The sequence below is a fragment of the Mustelus asterias genome, chromosome 18 (genome assembly GCF_964213995.1).
Source record: "Mustelus asterias chromosome 18, sMusAst1.hap1.1, whole genome shotgun sequence".
In the NCBI taxonomy this organism is placed as follows: Eukaryota; Metazoa; Chordata; class Chondrichthyes; order Carcharhiniformes; family Triakidae; genus Mustelus; species Mustelus asterias.
Genome location: NC_135818.1, coordinates 22,672,366 through 22,693,854, shown reverse-complemented (window position 1 = coordinate 22,693,854; position 21,489 = coordinate 22,672,366). Strand labels below are relative to the sequence as shown.

General features: G+C 42.3%; 1 protein-coding gene across 1 annotated transcript in view; it reads left to right on the top strand.

The window, feature by feature from the left end:
* Positions 1-21,489, top strand: part of dnajc17 (DnaJ (Hsp40) homolog, subfamily C, member 17) — a 178,240-nt gene that overhangs the window by 83,578 nt on the left and 73,173 nt on the right. Inside the window, exons 7-10 of the mRNA XM_078233508.1 lie at positions 272-321; positions 1,439-1,516; positions 6,126-6,206; positions 10,375-10,506. Of these exons, the coding sequence (XP_078089634.1) occupies positions 272-321; positions 1,439-1,516; positions 6,126-6,206; positions 10,375-10,506 (341 nt within the window). The remainder of the gene's footprint in view (positions 1-271; positions 322-1,438; positions 1,517-6,125; positions 6,207-10,374; positions 10,507-21,489) is intronic.

Here is a 21,489-nt window from a genome sequence, read left to right as displayed (position 1 = left end):
GGTTCTTGTGTAGAGCGGGTGGTATGAGTGTGAGGGACTCACGGTGACAGTGCAGTATAATAATGCATACATTCAAATGGATAGAAGTCCCTCAACTTAGAATGTTAAACTATTTTAGCTTCATTCTATTTTGTTGTCTTGAATTAGTTGCTCTGATTGTTTGCAGATATCGCTCAATGTGCAGTGGAAGATTGGGCAGTGTTAGTACATCATCCTATAAATGTACTTGTTATTTTTGTGTAAATGACTGTTTTTCATTGCAATATCCTAGGCTCTGATGGCAAAACCGATTCCAAAAACAGCTCAACCCCTAAACTGAAAGTAAGTCTTTCCAATGAACTAATTCTCACTGTGTTAATGTGTACAGAATGAAACTCCTATTCAGGTCTAAGTTGTTGGAATATATGGGAGGCTTTTAAAGAGCAGTGAGTCCAGGCAACTAAGAATGCAAATGTATATCCTGAGGATTTTCCTCTTTTTCATCTTTAAGCAGAAACCACTTTCCCTTTGGGCCCTAGACCTAAATATATTTACACGTTTTCCTGATTTTGTTCTCAATTCCACTGTTGCTCCCTTAATCCTCTGCTGAGAGCACAGACTCCAATGGGACAAGATTCTAATAGTGTCAATAACCCTCCAATATTTTAGCAAGGGCATTTATTCTTGCATGAATAATGGCGGGCTGGTGCATCACAATCAACTATAGCCCTGTCATTACCTGGCTATCTGTGATAGAGATGAGGATCCCTAGCTGATTGTTTTTCTGCCGAATCTATTGAAGCCAATTAGTGTCCCAACTTCTCCCTATAGAGACCAGAGAACTAGCTTTCTATTTTGTTCACAAAATTAATTTCATAGTGCAATTGGATGATTGTCCTTCTGGGGGTAGTTGGTTTCAAACAATGGACAAGAAAAACTAAGTGAAAGTCCTGTTAGATTGATGTGGGAGAGATGATGTGATTGTTGATGTATTCAAATGCAGTTTCACACTAACCATGATGTGTTGCTGATTTCACAGTAAGGAGTCTAACAACACCAGGTTAAAGTCCAACAGGTTTATTTGGTAGCAAACGCCACTAGCTTTCGGAGCGCTGCTCCTTCGTCAGGTGAGTCAGGAGCAGCGCTCCAAAAGTTAGTGGCGTTTGCTACCAAATAAACCTGTTTGTTGAATTAAACTTTAACCTGGTATTGTTAGACTCCTTGTTTACCCCAATCCAACGCCGGCATCTCCACATCATGACTAAAATTGCTGATTTCAGCCAGGGATAGCACACAGTATCGAGTGAAGGCAGGGTGCTGCCTGTTCAAGAATGGCGAAGATTTGGAGTCAGCCCATTTTCTGTCAGTCATTGTTGTATAGAATGAAGGGATAGTAGAGTGGTGGATAACAAATAGTTACCTTGTTGATCTATTCTCTCTTTCTCTGTCTCTTTGGTAGCTGAAATGGAAGTGTAAGAAGGATGATGAATCAAATGGTGGTTACTCTCATGAATATCTCCTTTCAATTTTGAATAAGGTATGTTGTTCTCTAGAATTCTCCATTCAAGAAGCCTTGAGGCCAACAGGACCAAGAGGCCTTCCCTCACACTTTCCCCAATACCAATTCCTAGCATACAGCCAAGTTTGTCAGTTAAGACTGTGATCACTTTTTATGTTTAAAAAAAACTGAATAACCTGTTTAAAGCAATTTAGCATTGTCCACCTCTGCAAGTTTTTTAATCCATGCTATTCATCTACCCTTACATGGAATGTGTAGCATAAATACAAGCCATTTAGTCAATCTGACCCTTGCAGGTGTTAGTTCTACGTACGAGTTTCTTCCCACCCATCTATCAGCTTATCCTTCTGTCCTTTCTTCCACATGTTTAATCTATCATTTTTAATGCATCAAATATACCGGTGAGCCAGTTATGTTGTTTGAAAAATCTGGCCGTTTTTCCTTATGCTCGCCAACAAATGATCAGTTTTATTGAATTAAATTTTACAGCTTGCCCTGGTAGAATTTGAATTCAAAATCTCTCAGTTGCTAGTTCACCCTCTATCCTATAATAGGAGCATAAAAAGAAAATAAGAGCAAGAGCGGGTCATTTGGCTCTTCGAGCCTGCTGCGTCATTCAGTATGATCATAGCTGATCCTCAATCTCAACACCATACTTCTGACTCTCCCCATATCCTTTGACTTCTTTGGAGTCTAGAAATCTATCTGTTTCCTTTCTAAGTATATTGTGATTTGGCCTCCACAGCCTTCTGCGGTAGGGAAATCCAAAGGTTCATCACCCTCTGGGTGAAGAAGTTTCTCCTCATCTCAGTCCTAAATGAACCACCTAACATCTTAAAACTGTGACCCCTAGTTCTAACCCCCAGCTAGAAGAAACATCATCCCTGCATCTAGTCTGTCCAGCCCTGTCAGAATTTTATACATTTCAATGAAACCCCCTCTCATTCTTCTAAACTCCAGTGAGTACAGGCCCAGTCAACCCAATCTATCCTCATCCGACAATCCTGCCATCTCAGGAATCAATCTGGTTCACCTTCTCTGCATTCCCTCTGTGGCAAATGTATCTTTTGTTGGGTAAGGAGGCCATAACAGCACACACTACCCTGCAAGTATGGTCTCACCAAGGCCCTGTACAGCAGCTGTAAGACATCCTTGCTCCTGTACTCAAGTCATAGAAACTAGGTGCAGGAGTAGGCCATTTGGCCCTTTGAGGCTCCACCATCATTCAATATGTAATTTTCCCCCTTCCATCCCTTGCTAACCTCAGTCAGTTTTGTGATAATTTTGAGCTGCGTTACAGGAAAACCGCAAGTGGTTAACACTGCAGCCTCACAGGGACCTGGGTTCATTTCCTGGCTTCCCGGGTCACTGTTTATGCGGAATCTGCACATTTTCCCTGTGTCTGTGGGGGGTTTCCCCTGGGTGCTCCGGTTTCCCCTCACAGTCCAAAAGACATGCTGGTTAGGTACATTGGCCATGCTAAATTCTCCTTCAGTGTACCCAAACATGTGCCGGAGTGTGGCGACTAGGGGATTTTCACAGTAACTTCACTGCAGTGTTAATGTAAGCCTACTTGTGACACTAATAAATAAACTTAATATGATCATGGCTGATCCTCAATCGCAATGTCGCATTCCCGTTTTCTTCCCATACCCCTTGATGCCATTAAATTTTGGATGGGAGACTGCCTAGAAATACCAGGTGCAGTAGGCCTTATAAAACCTCCTGTGGCCTGGTGGTATAGTTTGCTGAACTGGTAATCCACCAACCTAGTGCAATGACCTGGGGTCCCTGGCTCAAATCTTACCATGGTAGATGGTCTTAATAAAAATTGTCCTGTGGCAGGCATGAGTGAGCTGAAATATTTATGCACCTTTCCTGTGGCCCAGTGTTCTAGGTCACTGAACTGGTGTGTATCCAAGTATTAACCAAGCTGATTCCGCTTAGCTTCCAGACAAAATTGAGCATTTTCAGACTCGCTGAGATGAAAGATCTGATTTTTTTTCCTTCAACTCTTACCAGTCAACAGGAATCAGTTCTGTGGCACTGTCACCAACTGATACACCAATCACTGAAAACAAGCATGCAGGTGCAGCAAGCAGTTCAGAAGGCAAATGAAGTTGGCCTTCATTGCAAGAGATTTTTGAATTCAGAAATAGAGATCCATGAAATCCCTACAGTGCAGAAGAAGGTCACTTGGCCCATCGACAATCCCAACCAGGCCCCATAACCCCACGTATTTATCCTGCTATTTCCCCTGACACTAAAAGGGAATTTAGCATGGCCAATTAACCTAACCCGCACATCTTTGGACTGTGGGAGCACCGGAGGAAATCCACGCAGACACGGGGAGAACGTGCAAACTCCACACACAGTCACCTGAGGCTGGAATTGAACCTGGCGCTGAGGCACCAGTGCCAACCACTGTGCCAGCATGCCACGCAACAACTGCAATTTTTGCTAGCCTTGAGGAACTGGGATTGTGGGGGTAAGCATTTCATGCAAAGGGATTAGGATGTGAAGCACCATTAAACCGAACTAAAATACCTTGATTCATAGGACCTGGAGGTTATTTGTGAACAAAAAGAACGCAGGTCACTTAGTTGATATGTCACCTGAAGGATTTGTCTTTATTCAAGATTTTCATGTGATAATGCTGCCTTGTAAGATTTATGTACTGCTACAAACTGTAGGATGGCATGTATGTAACAGTCAGGCAAAAAATCATTAACCCACAAAGGATAGAGTTGGGCAGTGTGATGTGCTTTAAAAATTCTGCCATCTATAAAAGGCTCATTCTAACGTTGAACATCTTGCAGCTAGCCATCTGCAAGGAAATCACACTCAGATTTTTGTACGAGTTCATTTAATATGTAAACCTCTTGTAAGCATTCCATTCCAACAACTGTTCAAATATGAAGCTTCCGAGCACTGACTTTTTAAAGTCCGATTTCCAACTTTGGCCTGACCTTTCAGCACTGCCTACCATCCCATTTTGAACTATCTAAAGTGTACCTCTTGATGTTCAATTACCATATGTTGCAAGATGGATGCTTTCTTTGCTCAATGCTGGGTAAACACTACATGCTGTTTTGCTGGGTCAGTGAGAACAAGCTCAAAGGGAGAGCTGGAATCTGACACTTTCCCACATCTGTTTGTTGAAATTGTTTACATATGGACAGTGAGTGAGCATTATAGCAGGCTCAAATATGATCCCTCTGTGGTCAAATTGTTTGCTGAATCTTCTGTAGGCGCCAGATGGCATTGACCACCACAGAATGCCATCCCAGAGAGGTACAGTGCTTAGAGAGGAAGGGAGAAATCCAACCAAATGTTTCCATCTAGGATTGATTTTCAAACCTCTCCGTGTGGGGAGAGTACGTCAGATATTATCCTCGCTCTAAGGTTCCTTGTCCCTATGTTTGAGAGAGTGTTAGCTATCCATTGCAGAAAAAAACATTTGTTATTAGAGCAATAGACATATCCGTCAAAAAACTCCAACCTCACCCGCGGCTGGGATTCTCCTGTGCCATGACAGTGAATGGAATTTTGGCTGAGCACCAAATATTCTATTGTCGCTGGCTGTGGGGCGCGTACGGATGAGATCAGAGAATCTTGCCCATTATGTCACAGTTGGCAAATATAAAATGATACTGAAATCTGGTGACATCTGGGAGATGGGCATCTGAGGTCTAGTTTGAAAACTGATGGGTAATAGAGGACCCCATCTACAGCAATATAAATGAGATGTAATAATCAGTAACCCACCTGAAGTAATGGATCACACTTAAAGACCTTCAGCTATTGCAGGATGGCAAAAGTCCTGTCATCTGTTCACCTAAAGGTGATGAGCTTCCTATTTATTCCATGCCCAAGTTTATCAGTCTCCAGGTAACAACTGCTTATTTATTCTTCTCCCACGCTTCACTTTTAAAGAGGCTTAACCTTTCATATGTGCGTTGATTTTAGCAAATGCAGCTTGCATTCTCAGGTCAGGAATTCCAAGGGGAAAGATGAGGAACAGCATGTTAGTGACCGGAGAGCACAAAAACGAATAAATCAAAGAAAGGAATTCACAAACCAACCCCTCTCCCCTTCCATGCTAAAGATCCCCTTCCGCCCAACACTCCACAGTCAGAGACCACCCTGACACTAATAGTTTCCTGTGGAGGAAGCGGATTCAATGCTGTTTATAGTTTCATGGAAAGAATAATACAATATTTCAAGTTCTGTATTTATTTAATTTTTACTCTTTTCCTTTTTTTCATATTTCTCTCTTTTTTCACCCTCCCCACCACCACCACATGTGAGCACAAGAGCAAAGTTTTAACACCATGCAAGCACAAAGAAGACAATAAGTGTAGGGCAGTATAGAGTAGCACTGACTTCAAATCTTAACATCATGTTTTTTTTAATTGCCAACTCGATTCTCAGGCATTTGCCATTGCTTGAATAGATGTTTTGTTTAACTGTTTGTCCCCAACATTTTCCTTTGTGTTGAAGTTTATGCTGCTTGAAAGTAACTAAAAGGTATGTACTGTTCATCAAATGCTTTAATTTCCAATACTGGCAGAAGCTTAAACTGAGCTGGTATCGGAAACTGATCAAGGAATATTTCTTCTTGCAGTATGGAGAAGTTTTGAACTTGCTCATATCGAGTAAAAAGAATGGCAGCGCTATTGTGGAATTCTCCTCGACCAAGACGGCTGTGAGTATTGCATCTATCTTCTTTTCCACATGATCTGTGTGGTTCTACTATAATCTTCCCATTCGCCATACTCACCAGAGACTTCAGTCAGATAACCGTGCTGTGCAGGCAATAAGATAATAGGCGTAGCACCCCCCCCCCTCTTCGAAAAGGGAAATTTTGTTACAATTGTGCCACTTGTACATTTGGTGATGTCTCATCTGGATATTTTGTAGAGTTTTGGTCTCCTTACTTAAGAAAAGGCATAAGTGCTTTAGAAATTGTTCAGAGAAGGTTCACTAGACTGATTTCTGGGATGAAGAGATTATCTTAATGATTGAGCCTGTATCCTTTCCTTGTCAAAACATGTAAGGTCCTGAGGGGACGTGGCAGAATGGATGCAGGGAGGATGGATCCCTTTATGGGAGAGACTGGAACTAGGGGACACAATTTAAAAATAAGGGGTTCTCCTGTTTAAGACTGGAGATGAGGGGAACTTTTTTCTCTGAGGGTTATTAGTAAGTGGAATCCTCTTCCCCCGAGAGTATTGGAGACAGGGTCATTGAATTGTTTTAAAGTCGAGTTGGATTGATTCTGGATTAACAAGAAAGTCAGAGAATATAGGAGTTGGACAGGAAAGCAGAGTTGAGGCACCATTTTATTAAATGGTGGAACACTGTCTCTGGTTTATGCCAAGAGTGGAGGAAAGAATCAGCCAGGATTCCACCTCCAATGGGAGGCAATTGTCTAGTAATATTATTGCTGACCATTAATCCAGAAATGCAGCGTTCTGGGGACTCAAGTTTGAATCTCACCACAGCAGATGGTGGAATTTGAATTCAATAAAAAATATCTGGAATTATGAATCTACTGATGACCATGAAATCATTGTCAATTGTCGGAAAAACCCATCTGGTTCACTGACGTCCGTTAGGAAAGGAAATCTGCCGCCCTTACCTGGTCTGGCCTATGCGTGACTCAAGAGCCACCACAATGTGGTTGACTTTCAACTGCCCTCCAAGGGCAACTAGGGATGGGCAATAAATGCTGGCCAGCCAATGACGCCCACGAATGAATATTCAAAAAAAGAATTGCCATGGTTGCCATGTAAAAGTCCGTATGAATTCTGGGTGAGCGCAGGATCAGGCTGGACTCTAGTGACTTTTGTGTTCCAGTACCTTGCCCACTCTCACTGTTGAAGAACAATCATGATGTGGAGATGCTCTGTGTTATAGGTTGACCTGAGTGCGTTCGTGATCCCAGAAGAACAATCACTCGGAGAAGTTACTAGAAAAGTTATGGTGCTGAGTAGTAAAGCTGAAACAAGTTGATGCTCTTGGGAAAGGAGAGGGCAAAAATAATAAGAATGAATAGGTAGTGTTTTTGTCAGTGTTTATTGAAAATACTTTCAGATTAAGTGACTGCTAGTAGGATGGCTGCATCTGAGCCTGGTAGGACGCAGGTATTCAGTCAGCCTGCTGTTTCCCTCGCCATGGTGTTTGAGGGGTGGACTAGAGGATATAAAATAAAGCCATATCATTGCCCCTGGAGTATCCCCTCCTGACCTCTCCTACCTTGAGTTGATAGTGTCCATGGCTCCCAGCCCTTCCTGACCTCTCCTCCTCCTTTGAAGGTGTTGCCCTGGTCCTTTCTGACCAAAGTAGCCCACCCCAGTGATTCAGCCTGAAGAGTCTGCTTTGTGTTTTGATTGTTTTCAAACGAATATAAAAAAATAGCCATTTAGAACTCCAGCATGCAGTTGTCCTAAGACATATTGCAGACATTGTTCTACTCTGACAATCACATTGCTGCTGTAGATAAGATCAGTTTCTAAACATGATAAAATGCGTTTAAAAGACCATTTGTAAGCTATTAAACTTAAATAATATTGAACTGTGAATCTATATACTTCTCTAAACAAGCACATGATCCATTTTTTGCTGCTGTGTCATATTTTATCTAAGATAGTTCTTCTAATTAATAAAAAGAGAAAGCATAATCTTTAATAGAAATGTTATTGATGGCTCCGTTGTGAGATGTCATTTTACACAAGTTTATTTATGTCACTTTACCGAGATTGACTCAATATATTGTAAGTTTTTGGAATATAGATAATATTATGAATTTCTGAGCCTGTGGCTGGAAGAGACAATCAGAATTGTGAGAGATGTAATGATAGGAAGTGCTCAGTAGTAAAGGACTCTTAACTACCCACCACCCATGGCTGGGTCAGTGCTGACCTCTCCTCCCTTGAGTCAATGGTGTTTCGCTGCTCCCCCTTTTCCTGACAATTGATTCATAGAGTGCCTTTCACAACCTTACAAAAGTACTTCTTTCAACTACTGTGAAGTAGTTTCGTAGTCAATGCTGTTACGTTGGGAATTCTGACACACAATTTGCACTTAGCAAGAGTCACAAACAGGACCAGATGCTGAGGGCAAAACTGTGTTTTTGGGTCCTACAAGGCCCTTTAAAGTTCTGCAATGGAGTTGGTAGCACATGCGTGTACTTCTGATGCAAAGTACCAGATACCATATTGATGATAGTGGCCTGGAAACAGGAGAAGCATGATTTCGAAAGAACCCATGATTTCGCTCCCCAGCCATGCAGGGAAAATCCTGCCTGTAAACCTTTTTGCCATTAATTAATTACACATTACCAGTGATTCCCCTATATCACAAGCTGCTCCTTATGTACTGATCCACTAATTAGACTTAAGTGCTATATAACCCTTTTCAGACCTCCACACACATGAAATTCAAACTGGACAAAGCTGTGTTTAAAATACATTAAAAACATCAGCGTCAGTTTGCATGACCCCCCTCCCCATAGACAATTGGTTGGACACTCCTGCGCTAAATTAAATAATGAGGAACCCCCGCCCCTCCCGATTTTGTTCTAAATGCACTGATTCTTGCTGGGCTACTATCATAAATAATCGCCTTGCAGCTCATCCCAATGATAACAGCGAGTGTCAACCAGCTATTCACCTCTGAATGGTATCACAGCCAAGTCTTATCTTGCCCACTTTGCTGTCAATTGGAAGCATCAACATGGTCAGGTTAACTAGCGCACACTGAATCATGATCTGCACATTTACCAAACAAGCTACAAGGGAGAAGCCCTGCTTTTTATGATTTAAAACCTATTCTTGCTGGTGACACTATTTTATTTTAAGATCAAAGGATCCCATAGAGTGCCTACAGGACAGAAGGAGGCTATTCGGCCCATCGAGTCTGCACCAATAACAATCCCACCCAGGCTCTATCCTTGTAACCCCACATAATCCCCCTGACACTAAGGGGCAATCCCACCCAGACCTGTTCCCCATAACCCCAAGTATTTACCCCACTAATCCCCCTAACCTACACATCTTGGGACACTAAGAGGCAATTTGATATGGCCAATCCACCTAACCTGCACATCTTCGGAGTGTGGGAGGAAACCAGAGTACCCAGAGGAAACCCACGCAGACACAGGGTGAATATGCAAACTCCACACACAGTCACCCGAAGCCGGGATTGAACCCAGCACTGTGAGGCAGCAGTGCTAGCCACTGTGCCATCCATTTCATAAGATCATACACATATGATTTTGTTGTTTTTGGACAAAATGAGTGAATGTTTTGACCTCTGCGAACTCGCCCATTGAACAAATACAAAATAGGAGCAGATGGGAGGCTTAATTTAGCAATTTTGGCTGAGTTGCCATTCTCTCATGTGAAGCAATGTCCTGCAAATGCCACAGACTTCCTCACTGGGAAGGAAGAAAGCCATCTCTATCTCACTTGCTAATTGTGAGGCCCAGTTGATTTATGACATAAGGTGGAATTTAGGGTTGGGGCCTGACACAGCATAAAGAAGAGTTCCCTTAATGGAAGATAAAACTGTTGTTGATTATCATAAAAACCCATCTGGTTCACTAATGCTCTTTGGGCAGGGAAATCTGCCGTCCTTGGCCTACATGTGACTCCAGATCCACAGCAATATGGTTGACTATTAAATGGCCTCAGGGATGGGCAATAAATACTGGCCCAACCAGTGATACCCACATCCCATTAATGAATAAAAAAGTAAAATGATCAGTGGTTGCGGTCCCCTTACTGTAGGCTTATGTAGGTGAAACAATCAATTGCTATCAGCTCTAAAAAATTATCAACGATAACCAACTCGCTCTTTATCTTGAACAGGAGCTTGCATTTAAGAATGAGACGGGTCTAACAAGTAATCCACTGAAGATTTCCTGGTTAGAAGGACCACCCCCTCCAAACACCACAAGCAATGCTGCGTCGTCATCATTGGAGACACCTAGCCTGTTTCAGGTAGGATAATGTTAGACATCTAAGCCTGATCTTTTATATCTGGTGGACATTGGATGCGTGCAGATATTGGAAGGAGACAGTAATGAGCTTGGCTGTATGACCCTTACTGGTAGAATTGCTCTGACATTTTGTTCTGAACTCAGATGGAGAATGGAGAGGCAAGGTACTGGAGGCAGATTAGCAGCATGGAACTAGATCTTAGCAAAGTCAGGACCTACAGGAGAGAAAGAGAGAAAACTGGAAGATTTTCTTTTGCTTCAAAAATGTTAAATGAATATCTGAAACGTCTGTGAGGGGCGCAGGCTTCACACACTTCAGGCAGTATGCTTCAGTTATGCTATAAACCCCTGTTCCATATATTCAAATTAGAGACATCATTTAAACATGAAATCCAAGGCCATATTGGGCCCCTTTACAATATCAGAGTGTTGCAAGAGAAAAACCCATCAGCCTGGCTGTTGATAGTAATGATGTGGAGATGCCAGCGTTGGACTGGGGTAAACACAGTAAGAAGTTTAACAACACCAGGTTAAAGTCCAACAGGTTTATTTGGTAGCAAAAGCCACACAAGCGTTCGGAGCTCCAAGCCCCTTCTTCAGGTGAGTGGGAATTCTGTTCACAAACAGGGCATATAAAGACACAGACTCAATTTACAGAATAATGGTTGGAATGCGAATACTTACAACTAATCAAGTCTTTAAGAAACAAAACAACGTGAGTGGAGAGAGCATCAAGACAGGCTAAAAAGATGTGTATTGTCTCCAGACTAGACAGCCAGTGAAACTCTGCAGGTCCAGGCAACTGTGGGGGTTACAAATAGTGTGACATGAACCCAATATCCCGGTTGAGGCCGTCCTCGTGTGTGCGGAACTTGGCTATCAGTCCCAAGTTCCGCACACACGAGGATGGCCTCAACCGGGATATTGGGTTCATGTCACACTATTTGTAACCCCCACAGTTGCCTGGACCTGCAGAGTTTCACTGGCTGTCTTGTCTGGAGACAATACACATCTTTTTAGCCTGTCTTGATGCTCTCTCCACTCACTTTGTTTTGTTTCTTAAAGATTTGATTAGTTGTAAGTATTCGCATTCCAACCATTATTCATGTAAATTGAGTTTGTGTCTTTATATGCCCTGTTTGTGAACAGAATTCCCACTCACCTGAAGAAGGGGCTTGGAGCTCCGAAAGCTTGTGTGGCTTTTGCTACCAAATAAACCTGTTGGACTTTAACCTGGTGTTGTTAAACTTCTTACTGTGTTGATAGTAATGCATCTTAGAAGATTGTTGGTTCGTTGAAGGGCAGGGAGCTCTGTGTTTCTGTGCACAAGAATATGCATATCAGTCTGTGTGCATATGTTGATTCATGACAACAGGAATGTCATTTGCTTTTATTAAGCCAACCTTGCTTGTAGAGTCCGTGGGTGTCCTAAGACGATGGCTTCTCAAACACCAGACTCTCGACATAACTCTTCAACCCAAAAGGGCCCATTATCACCCCTGAAAAATTAAGTCAAATTCCAGATGCTGGATAAACATTCTTTGTTGAAGTCACTATGGAAAGGGAAGGTCATGTGCCTCTGGATTTTTGAGCACTTTAATATTACCTTTCTGAACTGTGTAGCCAGTCTGCTATTTAACATCCAACGTGCAGGCCACACAGAAGCAAACTCTGTCCAGGTTGGACATCTAACCTGACTCTACTGGAAGATTTCATATCATTGCCTACAGAACTGACACCATCTCTGTGTACCTACTTTATCTTGCAACATCAACGTCACCTGAAGAAGTGAATCTTACAACACTGGCCTCCAGCCAAGTGACCTTTGAATGCCTACATGAAAGAATTTTTCATTGGACTCTGACTTTGGGACTCTGAAACTCACATAAACCACTATTCATTTTCTGTCTGGTCTCTATCCCCTCCTTTAATGTGTGATTGTGGAATGGGAAGTTGCGACCACTTTTTCATGGGATTTGAATATGTAAAAATAAACTAACTTTGATTTAATCCTAACTCGAGTTTGCTCTAGGATTATTAGTAAAATTGGATCACAAAAAAAGCAAGAGGTTGGGAAAAAATGCCGCTGCTTATTCATAAAAACAACTAATTCAAAACACCTTCTGCTTAAGGACAAATGGCAAGAGGAAAACAGTGCTGTTTGAACTGACCCTCTCCTGTCCGTAACACGTACATACCACATTCAGCTGATCCAGATGTATCCCAGTAGTGATGTATGTTGCATCTGTATGAATTCATGAGGTTTCAACCTTACAGAAAAAGCCTCTTAATTAACCTCCGTGAAATCAACTCATAGTAAATTTCTAGGCTGCACTGTACTCTATATGGTGTAATGTTTTCAATTTAATAAAGCTAACAATTTACAACCATCTGGTCACCTACAAAATTTCTCCTCCGTAGCAATTCAACTTTGATTGGCCTGCAAATTATTTAGCCCACCACCCCACAGAGAGCAAATGCCCTAAAGGAAAAGCAAATTAATTGTTAAACATGTTCCAGACTCCCAGACTGTGAACAAAGCATGAAAAATTGGCTAACTTGAACTAATGTGCATACATTGCAAAGAGAATACTAAAATTATGAGGAGTATTGATAAAGTAAATTTGGGGAAAATATTCTCACTGATTGAGAAGTCCAGTTAACTGACTGGCAATATTTTCCAGATGTCACCAAAATTCAAAGTAGTTTTACAAGAGGGTTCTTAAGACTTAATAGAAATTAAAATTGGTCAAGGGAAATAAGGGTGGGAATAGCTGTGTTTTCGTGAGCTCTGGCCCTACTCATCTTTTAATCCTTTTACTTATCCTGATGCACAACCCATAATTATCTAATCCTGGAATGTATACTCCATGCTGTGATCCTAGAAGATCCCGGTTAAGTTTGGGTGTCGGGAAGCTGAATAAAGTCACGAAAATCCTCGTTTGATTAAGGTAGTCAGAGAACGCCGGAGTGGGGCCTTGTTCACAATGGTGGTTTAGTTGATGAGGGAGCTTACGCTCTGGCCATGTTATAGGCATTGAGATGATGGCTGCCATTGTGGGTAAAGTTTTGGATGTCTGTCTCAGCTCCCTGGCACAAATCATTGGTGCTTATATTGATGAACTGCAAGATATCCAAAAGATAATGGATGAAGCAGAGGAATGACTCCTGTCAGTCAAGTTGGCAGTTTCCTCAGTGGAGGCTCACATTCGGTCCTTGGAAATCCTGCTACATGGTAGCTCGGACATTCTGGTTAATTCGGGGAGATGGGGTCGGACAAGGAATGTCTGGGCACCCAATCTCTCGAGAGAAGCTGAGGAGATCTTCCTGGCTGAATTTGCAAACTGGCTGTCATGCTTTCATAATCTCAATTTGAAGGCTAGGTCTTTCAAGTTCGAAGAGGCCTACTGTAACCGGTCTTTGAGATCTGGGGTCGGTTATATAACTCAATCACTTGTTTTATGCTGTCTTGACCTCGGTGTTCTTTGAGAAGGATTGGATGCAGCCTGATGTGATGGGACCTCACCACCTATCCAAGACCTAGGTCTTTCTCTGCCAGGGCTTTTGAGCAAGGACACAGTGGAGGTGTGGCGACCTCGGTGAAACTATGGGTGGATCCTTGATGTTGCTCGACAATCCTGTCAAGGCTTTAGCCTTTTCAAGTTCTATTGATGGCTATATTATCCTGGAGTTCATCATTAATCCTGAAATACTCACCTTGTGATTATAATCCTGATTTTGCGATGTTGTCTTTTAACCTGACGAGGATGTTTGATATATGAACACTGAGGCTTATTATCCTGTTATTCTTTGAAAGCCAAGGGATATCCATTTATTTATAATGGAATTCATCCACCAATATGCTCTGACGGTGAACTGAGGGTGACCTTAGCTTGAAGTGTGTTGCCGTTTACATTTAAGCTTCGTCTTTCCGTGTGGTCACAGGGGAGTGGGTTGGGAAAGGGGTCAAGTAGGGCAGGGTCAGGAGTCATTCGAGTGTAGGTTGGCATGGGAAATGGCAAAGTTGATAAATAGTCAGGCTCCACAACGCGTGAGTGCTGCACCTAGACGAATTGTTCAGGTAAATTATTTTCTTCAGTTAAAACTGATGCATATTACATTATTAAAATCTAGTTTTTGGACATCTCTGGTTTTTGACAACTGGACTTGGGATATTGGGCTGTATTTACTTGCATAATCCAGGGTGGGTTTGTACGGGTGGATCAGACATGGAATAAGAGCATAATTAGCTCAATTAGAGTTAAATTCACAAACTGAATGACATGTCGCTGCAGTCTTCAGTAAAACATCCTCTCTATACTCCAGTAAGTAACCCAGCCCCAGAACTGGGGAACCCTGGATGACTCGGGATATTGAGGCCCTGGTCAAGAAGAAGGAGGCACATGACATGCATAGGCAGCTGGGATCAAGTAGATCTCTTGAAGAGTACAGAGGTTGTAGGAGTTAAGACAGAGTTAAGAGAGAAATCAGGAGCCAAAAAGGGACATGAGATTGCTTTGGCAGATAAGGCAAAGGAGAATCCAAAGAGATTCTATAAATACATAAAGGGCAAAAGAGTAGGGAGAAGGTAGAGCCTCTTAAGGATCAACAAGGTCATCTATGTGCGGATCCACAAGAGATGGGTGAGATCCTAAATGAATATTTCTCATCAGTATTTACTGTTGAGAAAGGCATGAATGTTAGGAAACTTGGGAGAATAATAGTGATGTCTTGAGGAGTGTACATATAACGGAGAAGGAGGTGCTGGAAGTCTTAAAATGCATCAAGGTAGATAAATCCCCGGGATCTGATGAAGTGTACCCCAGGACATTGTGTGAGACTAGGGAGGAAATTGCGGGTCCCCGAACAGAGATATTTCAATAATCGACAGCCACAGGTGAGGTGCCTGAAGATTGGAGGGTGGCAAATGTTGTGCCTTTGTTTAAGAAGGGCTGCAGAGAAAAGCCTGGGAGCTACAGACCGGTGAGCTTAACGTCTGTAGTGGGTAAGTTGTTAGAAGGTATTCTGAGAGACAGGATTTACAGGCATTTAGAGAGGCAAGGACTGATTAGAGACATTCAGGATGGCTTTCTGAGTGGAAAATCATGTCTCTCAAATTTTGATTGAGTTTTTTGAAGGGGTAACCAAGAAGGTCGATGAGGGCAGCGCAGTTGATGTTGTCTACATAGACTTTAGCAAGGCCTTTTGACAAGGTACTACATGCATAAGGTTAAATCTCATGGGATCCAGGGTGAGGTAGCCAAATGGATACAAAATTGGCTGGATGACAGCAGATAAAGGGTTGTTTTTCAAACTGGAGACCTGTGACCAGCGGTGTGCTTCAGGGATCGGTGCTGGGTCCACTGTTATTTGTCATTTATATTAATGATTTGGATGAGAATTTAGTTGGCATGGTTAGTAAGTTTGCAGATGACACCAAGATTGGACAGTGAAGAAGGTTATCTAGGATTGCAACAGGATCTTGATCAATTGGGTCAGTGGGCTGACGAATGGCAGATGGAGTTTAACTTAGATAACTGTGAGGTGATGCATTTTGGTAGATCGAACCAGGGCAGGACCTACTCAGTTAATGGTCGGGAGTTGGGGAGAGTTATAGAACAGAGAGATCCAGGGGTACAGGTTCACAGCTTCTTGAAAGTGAAGTCACAGATGGATAGAGCGGTGAAGAAGGCATTCGGCATGCTTGGTTTCATTGGTCAGAACGTTGAATACAGGAGTTGGGACGTCTTGTTGAAGTTGTACAAGACATGGTAAGACCACACTTAGAATACTGTATACAGTTCTGGTTACCCTATTATAGAAAGGATATTATTAAACTAGAAAGAGTGCAAAAAAGATTTACTAGGATACTACCGGGACTTGATGGTTTGAGTTATAAGGAGAGGCTGGATAGAGTAGGACTTTTTTCTCTGGAGCATAGGAGACTTAGGGGGTTGATGAGTGAAATTAACTGTGCTGTTTCACATTAAGAAGATCTTATAGAGGTCTATAAAATAATGAGGGACATAAATCAGCTAGATAATTAATATCTTTTCCCAAAGGTAGGGGAGTCTAAAACCAGAGGGAATAGGTTTAAAGTGAGAGGGGAGCGTTACAAAAGGGTCTAGCGGAGCAATTTTTTCACACAGGGTGGTGAGTGTCTGGAACAAGCTGCCAGAGGTAGTAGTAGAGGCAGGTACAATTTTGTCTTTTAAAATGTGTTTAGACAGTTACATGGGTAAGATGGCTATAGAGGGATATGGACCAAACACAGGCAATTGGGACTAGCTTAGTGGTTTTAAAAAAAGGAGCGGCATGGACAAGTTGGGCCGAAGGGCCTGTTTCCATGCTGTAAACCTCTATGACTCTATCAAAGAACATTGTCCCTTTAAAAATCCTGAGAGCAATGATGGGTGGGTGGTGACTGTACCTCTTCCCTTCCTGCGCCCCACCCTGGCTCAATGTTTCCTTCCCTGTTCTTGTATAAGGAAAGGTTGCCCTGCATTTCCTTGTTTTCCTTTCAGAAATAAATTTGCTGTGTTTCAAGGAAGAATAAAAATAGAATTTCTGGAAAATGTTCAAAGTGCTTTCAAGTTTGAGTGCTGCACCAGCTGTATCTGTAGTTTTCACATTGACGAATGCCTGTTCTGGCTTTCATCAAGGCATGTGACGGCCTCCTGCAAAAGTGCTCCCTTTACAGTGTAAGGGAGTGTGAAAGCCTCAAAGAAAGCTGGAGACCACCAGTCTTTAATTTGGGGACAGTCCTGAACTGGAATATCACACAGTAAAAATGAAAATAATCTTCAATCTTTAGACTGAAATATCTGCCACCTAACCAGATCCTGCTTGACCAGCCCATCAGTGTACAATTTTTAAAAATTACAGTCAACAGATTGATGAGGCATTCTTCCTTGGCCAGGTTAGATTTGCTTTCATGCTATCAGCATTGAGGCAGCCCACTGCACCATCATTAAACAGTTTACAACATCTTTATAGTACAATCTTATTTGTTCAAATGTTCATTTTTCCATCAATTCCATGCTAAAACATTTATCAGTAACAGCCCAAGAATCTGTTCAACAATGGTATGCTTAAAGGAAAAGCACAAAGTGCATGTAGAGGTCTAGCGTGTAACTTGAGCCATGCTGAGCAGAGCAGGAAGACCAGTATTCAATGTGCTGAGTTAGTCAATGTCTTCCAGATTAACCCTCGGGTGCTGAAATATGCCTCTATCTTTCAGTTGGGAGTCTATAATCAATAAAGTTTCAACCGTTGATTGCTATCTGTTGACTCTTGGGTGGACCCTGTGGGTTGATGAGTGAAATTAACTTAATACTGGCAAATACATGCTGTTTCACATTAAGAAGTAGATAAATGTGCAAATACATGCATCTATAACAATTTACAACCATTTTCATGGTTTTAAGGAATTCTGCTTGTCCCCAAACACCAGCCCCCATCACAATATAGGTTTCTAAAGTCGCACTAAATGAAGGTCTGATGCCATCACTACGTAGGTGAAGGAAGGTCAGCAGACATTTGGAACTGTACTTGCACAAGATGTTCAAACAACTTGCACATGTGCAAATGCAGCCTGTCATCTGAGGATGCCTTCTCAAAATGTCACAAAGTGTGAGAAACTCTGCATGCACAATCTAGTATGATTTGACCATCTGCAAGTGCATATTTAGAGCACACGTTTTGGGTGCATTGCCCGGAGTCACTTCGTCAGAAGAATGTTCTTTTGAGCCAAGTTTGGAAGAGCTCTCAGCTCACACGGAGAATGACCACCACAAGAGTTGGGAGAAGGGGAGAGGGAAAACACACACACAGCTTGATCGCCAGTGTGGTGGACCCTCATGAAACATATAACAGGGCTGGAATCTTTGCGAGAAGGATTGTTGCTATAGGTTCATTAACATTTCACATGCTACAAATCTGGAGGTCAGCCATTGTAAAGTGAACTTGAGCGAAAGATGAACTCTGTAAAAACAAAAGGAAAAATGCAAAGCAACCTATGAACTAATGGGAAGAAGCTGCAACTTCAGCTGGGCTGGCAGATTCAAAAAGAATTGCTCCCCTGTGAGTTGCTCATTTATCCATTTTTTTAAAAATCTAAATATGTCTGAACTGAGAATAAATATTGATTTTGGTTATTATCTTTGAAGTCAATGAATTATGAGAATATAACAGCCTCACAGTGGGAGCTGGAAATCCAGACTTCAGAATGTTTTTATTTCACAAATGTTCTCTGTGCAGGATATCTGATTATCCATTCAGCATCCTTTTATTTTAAAAATGTGTCCTAACCCAGCACAAAAGACAATGTTTTTTTTATTGGATTCTGCAGCTGGTCTTTGGATAGTGCTCGCTCCCTTCCAACTTAATCAAATTAAGTTCACTCCATACAGTGCCAGTTCAATCACCACTTGATAGGAACTGAGGTGATCATAGCAGGGAATCCAACAGCTTTAGCATCCCTCATTTCCAATTCATTAACAATTGTGACCATTGCCTGGATTGCTCATGCTTTGTGATCATAAGTGTATCTAAAGTTATATATATTTATTTATTTTATAATTAATTGATCCCGTGTGGCTTTTGCAGAGACCAATTGCATTATCCAGGTGAAGTGGAATTAGAGACAACATAAAATTTGGCCCTGAGGCACATAAGATATTAATGTAGCTTGGTCAAGGAAGTAGGATTAAAGAAGTGCCTTAAAGGAGGAAAGAGAGGCAGATAGTTTTGGGAGGGAATTAGAGCCTTGTCAGCTGAAGACATGGTTATCAAGGATTGAGCAAATAAAATTGAGGCCAGAATTAGAAGAACCCAGATATCTCGGAGGGCTGAAGGAGTTTACAGTAATTGGAAGGTGTGAGGCCTTAGAGAGATTTGAAAACAAGGATGGGAATTTTAAAATCAAGACATTACTTAGACTGGAGCCAATGTAGGCCATCGAGTACAGAGCTAATGGGCGAACGAGAGTTAGTGCGGTTAGGACATGAGCAACAGAAGTTTGTGTGATATTTAGTTTCAAGAGGCTAAGACCTGGGAAACCGACCAAGAGTGCATTGGAATAGTCGAGTCTACAAGAAACAAAGGAAATAAATGAGGGTTTCAGCGACAGAGGTAGGGGCAAAATCAGACAATACTACAGGGGTAGAAATAGATCTCAGTGATGGCCTGGATATCTGATTGGAAGCTCATCTCTGGACCAAATATATCACCAAGGTTTCAAAGAGTTTAGTTCAGCCTCGGGCAGCTTCCAGGGAGGGGAATTGAGTCAGTGACTCGGGAGTGAAGTTTGTGGCAGGAACTGAAAACAATAGCTACAGTCTTCCCAATATTTAGTTGACAGAAATTTCTACTTGCCCAGTACTGGATGCCAGGCAAGCAGACTGATCATTTAAAAGCAGCAGAGGGTTCAAAGAAGGTTCTGGTGAGATACTATTGGGAGGTTATCAGTGTAGAAACTGATGCTTTATTTTCAGATGATGTTGCCAAGAGGCAGCATGTAGAAAAATAGGAGGAGGCCAAGAGTATTGTGGAATACCCACGGTCATGGTGAGGGACTGGGAAGAGAAGCCATTGCAGTTAATTCCATGGCTACAGCTGGATAAATGAATATGGAACTAGGTGAGTGCAATCCCATACAGCTGGATGACAATGTTTGTATGCTCAAAGGTACTGTCAACAGCACTTACTCAGCAATAATGTGCTCAATGATGCTCAGTTTGGGTTCTGTCAGGAACACTCGGCTCCAAATGTCAGTACAGCTTTGGTTCAAACATGGGCAGAAGAGCGACTGCCCTTGACACCAAGACAGTGTTTCACAAAATGGCATCTGGAGGCCTGCAAGAATTGAAGTCAATGAGAATCAGTGTGGAGGGCATTTTTAATGGAGTCATACGAAGCCCAAAGGAAAATGGTTGTGATTGTTGGAAGCCACAACCATTTGAAGATGCTTCTCAGGGCATTTGATCCCAGGCCCAATGACCTTCATCAATGACCTTCCCTCCAACATGAGGTCAGAAATAGGGATGTTTGCTGATGGTTGCAGAGTGTCCCGCCCCATTCATAGTTCCTCAGACCATGAAGCAGATCATGCTCATTGCAACAAGAACTGGACAACATTCACCTCGGACATCCTTCTTATATCTCCCACCATGAACCCTATAGTTATGCCCCCTTGTAATAGCTCCATCCACCCAAGGAAATAGTCTTTGAACGTTCACTCTATCTATCCCCTTCATCATTTTATAAACCTCTATTAAGTCTCTCCTCAACCTCCTCCGCTCCAGAGAGAACAGCCCTAGCTCCCTCAACCTTTCCTCATAAGACCTACCCTCCAAACCAGGCAGCATCCTAGTAAATCTCCTTTGCACTCTTTCCAGCACTTCCACATCCTTCTTATAGTGAGGTGACCAGAACTGCACACAATATTCCAAATGTGGTCTCACCAAGGTCCTGTACAGTTGCAGCATAACCCACGGCTCTTAAACCCCAACCCCCTGTTAATAAAAGCTAACACACTATAGGCCTTCTTCACACCTCTATCCACTTGAGTGGCAACCTTTAGAGATCTGTGGATATGGACCCCAAGATCTCTCTGTTCCTCCACAGTCTTCAGAACCCTACCTTTGACCCTGTAATCCACATTTAAATTTGTCCTACCAAAATGAATCACCTCACATTTATCAGGGTTAAACTCTATCTGCCATTTTTCAGCCCAGCTTTGTGTCCTATCTATGTCTCTTTGCAGTCTACAACAGCCCTCCACCTCATCCACTACTCCACCAATCTTGGTGTCATCAGCAAATTTACTGATCCACCCTTCAGCCCCCTCCTCTAAGTCATTAATAAAAATCACAAATAGCAGAGAACCAAGCACTGAACCCTGTGGCACTCCGCTAGCAACCTGCCTCCAGTCCGAAAATTTTCCATCCACCACCACCCTCTGTCTTCGATCAGATAGCCAGTT